The 4,391-nt window shown below is 48.7% G+C and overlaps 1 protein-coding gene across 3 annotated transcripts in view; it reads right to left on the reverse strand.

Annotated features, from left to right (window-relative positions):
* Positions 1 to 4,391, reverse strand: part of Opalin (oligodendrocytic myelin paranodal and inner loop protein) — a 17,994-nt gene that overhangs the window by 11,829 nt on the left and 1,774 nt on the right. For 2 of the 3 annotated variants that reach the window (XM_005352271.3, XM_005352270.3), the window contains exon 2: positions 1,388 to 1,423. In XM_005352271.3, the coding sequence (XP_005352328.1) occupies positions 1,388 to 1,423 (36 nt within the window). Of the gene's footprint in view, positions 1 to 1,357; positions 1,424 to 4,391 lie in introns of all 3 variants that reach the window. The other variant, XM_026781502.1, reaches the window with a different exon arrangement.

The raw sequence follows: 4,391 nt of genomic DNA on the forward strand, positions 1-4,391 counted from the left end.
GAGAGAGAGACAGACAGACAGACAGACAGACAGACAGACAGACAGACAGACACAGACAGAGAGAGACAGAGAGAAAGGAGAGAGAGGCTTCCCTCTCCCCATCTCTCCTCACGAGCACCTGCTAATTGCACAGCTGATGCTTGTGGGGCGTCCATTGTGTGCTAGGCTGTCCTAGCCCTTTTCCCATATTATCTGACTCACACCTCACAGCACCCAGTGAAGCAGGACCAACGTGGCCCCTGTTTTACAGGTGAGAAGAATGAGGCACAGGGAAGGGAAGTGACTTGTGTAAGGTAACGCAGCCTTAGGTTATAGGCTGTAGCAAAGACCTCACCCACTGAACATGTTCATTCTTTTTTTAAAAAAAAATATTTATTTATTTATTATGTATACAATATTCTGTGTGTATGCCTGAAGGCCAGAAGAGGGCACCGGACCTCATTACAGATGGTTGTAAGCCACCATGTGGTTACTGGGAATTGAACTCAGGACCTTTGGAAGAGCAGGCACTGCTCTTAACCACTGAGCCATCATTCCAGCCCCCAACATGTTCATTCTTGACTGACCCAGTCACTCTCTTCCCAGACTCTGCACTTAGAAGCCATCCTAAATACAGATGCAGCCAGACATAGTGTGGCACATGCACTAGGGAAGTAAAAGTAGGGGCATTGCAGGTTCAAGGCCAATCAGAGCTACATTGGGAGCCCTTGTCTCAAAAAGGAAACTATGGACTAGTCTTGTCTATAATGATGTTCATCACAGAGCTGCTCCTGTCTGGAACTCATTACATAAAACAAGTCACATGAAGAAGTAACGTGTGACTATCCTCAGTGTTGGTTATAAAGATTGATGGAAAATATTTAAGGTTTTAAATTATATATAGAGTTAAGAACACACAGTGGGAAGAGCAAGTCAGACAGCAGGGGGCGCTGCCCTGCTGGTTTCTGTTGATGGGAATTTAGGAATTTAATTTTCTTTCTCAAAATGTACATTTATACTTTTCTTTTAAAGATAAAAACATTGTTCTCAGGGCTAGAGAGATTGCTTAGTGGGTAGAGGAACTTGCTGCAAAGTCTCATGGCCTGAGTTCAATCCCCGAGACCACATGGTGGAAGGAGAGAAATGGACATGTATGTCCATACTACACACACACACACACACACACACACACACACACACACACACACACACACACCACGGGGGGGGGTGTTAATTTAAATTCGAACAAACATTGCTCTCAGCACCACTCGATACAGACTGTGCATTTAATCCCAATATTCAGGGCACGTGGGACAGAGTTCAGGAGCTTCTCCCTCCCCCCGCCCTTGGAGTTCTACCTTGACCCTCTCCGACTTGCCTGGAGATAGTGATCTGACACTCTGCTTACCGTATTCACTGGCAGCGTGAAGTTCAGCGAAAAGCTCTGCAAGAGAGAAAGAAACAGTAAAACTCCCAGTAACGGTTAGCAACCTCCCGAACCTCTGCCTCAAAGCCTTAGCAACCCCGGCAAAGGTGAACCGAACCCAGAGATGGGCAAAGGTGAACCCAACCCAGAGATGGGCTCCGCCGCAGCCTCTCAGTTCCCAGTATCAGCCTAAAACCGTAGTCAATACAGGAGCCTGTAGTGGAGACCTGTGCCAAGTGCAGCGGGCTTTCCTTCTCCCTCTCCCGCTCCCCAGCCAGGGGAAACTGTTTTTTCCCAGAATGCCTTTCAAAGGGAGAACTGAGAATTTAGAAGTCTTAGTAATATTTTCAGCTTAAAGTGAATCTTTCCCTCAAAGGGTATGATGTAACCCTTGACTATTAACCACCTTCTCAGGAGAGTTAATGAGAGAGAGAGAGAGAGAGAGAGAGAGAGAGAGAGAGAGAGAGAGAGAGAGAGAGAGCTGCTGAGGGTTTTTATCAAGTCTAAGCTGAGGCCCTGGCCATGAATTGAGCCAGTCGGGGTAGCAGGGAGCTGGAGGACCAGGGACTCTCCCTGGAACTCCCTCTGCACCTGGCTTATCCCTCCTCATTGAGGGTAATCATCATATACAAATTTCACCCCACACATACCAAATTTCCTGCACACATCTCTTATCAGGGTAAGGTCCTGTCACGGCCTCTGGCGGCTCCTTTCTACTCCCTCATCCCTGCCCATCATTCCCCAGTGTGGGCTGATTGGCATGTCTTTTGGGGCTGCTCTACCAAGTCCTTTCCCTGTTGCTGGGAGCAATCTGTGGAGCCTGCTATGGCTTAGCCAGGGGCCTTCCCTGGTCCTGGTTCTTCTCTCTACCTTCCAGGCTTACATCCATCCTTATTCCTGGTTCCTGGCTGGATCCTCCTCTAGTCCCATCTCCTGACATCCCGATTCCTCCTGCCCCCAGCTCTTGATCTCGCCTACAGCCCTCTAAGACTGAGTCTGCCACTCAATCAGCCACACATTTGCTAAAGTTTAACATGAAGTGTTTTCTGACAGTAGACATCCTGGGGTGGGAGCAGAGGGATGGCTCAGCAGACAGAAGCACTTGCCACACAGGCCTGATGACCTGAGTTCCATCCCTGGGGCCCACATAAACCTCCACAAGGTTGTTCTCTGACCCACGCATACCTGTCGTGGCATGAGCACACCTCCTTCCCGAAAATAGAAATAATAATAAAAAATAAAGTTTTCCAAAGAATGGGAATATATTGGGCCTCAAGTGTCTCCAGGGTCATTTTATACCCAGGACTTCATTGTCAGGGGTGGAAGAGTGCATCCCAGGGACTCATGGGAAGTCATGGCATGCACCGGTCAGGACAGTTGGGTGCTCTTGCCTGAAACAAGCAGCCTATCCTGGTCCTGGGTCCAGATTCAGGCCAAGGATGGATCCAGACCAGAGAGCCCAAGGCAGGGTTCAGATCACACAGCCCTATATGTGCAAACTCAAGAAAACCAGATCATCTTGGGGCTGGAAGTCATGTGGGCTAAAGAATGGGGAAAGCCTTGGAGAATATAAAGTGTTTTAAGAGCCTGTAACCTATACTACCCTGACTCCACCCTAAAGGTACATCCTTTAGAAACAGCCCCTCACATGTCACAACAGTGACTTTAACCACTGCTCTGCCACATCTCCCAAGCCTGTGAATAGGTCATCACACAGTTAAGCCAGCTATCACCAGAACTGTGTCCACTGGTGACATTTCTCTACCACCACCCCTCAGGGCTTCCCAGCAACCCCTCAGTTTCTGCAGCTGAGTCAGTACACCTCTTCTGAGCTACTAGAGCCGGGGTGGCATCTGGGACTCTCAGATCAGGGTCTCCTTGCCCAAGGCTCCAAGCACTGCCTTTGATGCTGACACTACCCAAGGCTACAGCTGCCCCAAGGGCACTCTCTGATTGTTATGGTGTGTACAGCTGCACAGACTTAGCTCATCAGTGATGATGTCAGGGGGCCACAGACAAAGCTTCCTTTGGGAGAGATGGAAGAAGAAGGCTGCAAGCAACAAGTAGGCCTTTTGCATGCATTGTTTATCAACATCCAGATGACGAAGATTTTGGCCAATTTCAGAAAGACTTTCATATTTTGTGGAAACACAGTGCCATGCTGTCATGGAGAGGAAAGGAGGACACAGTGCCCTCTAGAGATGCAGCTGGGTGTGGTGAAGCAACCCTGGGCTCTGAGCCACATGATCTAGGTTTGGGTACAGGCTTTGCCACTTTGAAGTTGTAGGTCTTGGAGAAGACAAAGTTTCTGGTCTCCATATTCAAATGCCCCTTTATCCTGACAGGCTCAGTTTTTCCATTCTGGATATGGGATACTGTGGCTTTTCCTCCCCACTTTCCAGGAAAAGCCCAAGGGATGCATTGTCTGTGGCAGCTCCTTCCAACCTGCTGATGTTCCGGGTAGGATGGAATTTTCAGTGTCAAGCAGCCACAGCCAAAGGAACTGTGTCACAGCCATAGAATGTTTCTGAAGGCCCTGGCCCCTTCTGAGGCTGAGTATCCCTCATGGGTTTAATGCCATGGCGGGGGGGGGGGGACAATACAGTCACTGCCATTAACTCTGCTCTGTTGACTTCTCATAACCCTGCAGCCCAGGTGTGGAAACCTAGACCAAGGTGTGTTTCCTTCCGGAGGTCAGTGGTGAATATTCACAGGGTCCCCTAACTCCTATGACTTCCCATCACTTCTCTTTAAATCCTAGTGAGATCTGCAATAGTTGTGGTTGACATGACTCCTTCAGCATAAAGTCCTCCAACCCCTCAAGGCTGAGGCAAACCTCAGGATCTCCTCCGTAAGGACTGGACAGTAGTCAGTCAGGAATATCACATGCGTACACAGGTACACACACACACATTGAATATCTATCATGTGTGTACACAGGTACACACACACACACAATGAATATCTATCATGTGCATACACAGGT

The sequence above is a fragment of the Microtus ochrogaster genome, chromosome 8 (genome assembly GCF_000317375.1).
Source record: "Microtus ochrogaster isolate Prairie Vole_2 chromosome 8, MicOch1.0, whole genome shotgun sequence".
Classification (NCBI taxonomy): domain Eukaryota; kingdom Metazoa; phylum Chordata; class Mammalia; order Rodentia; family Cricetidae; genus Microtus; species Microtus ochrogaster.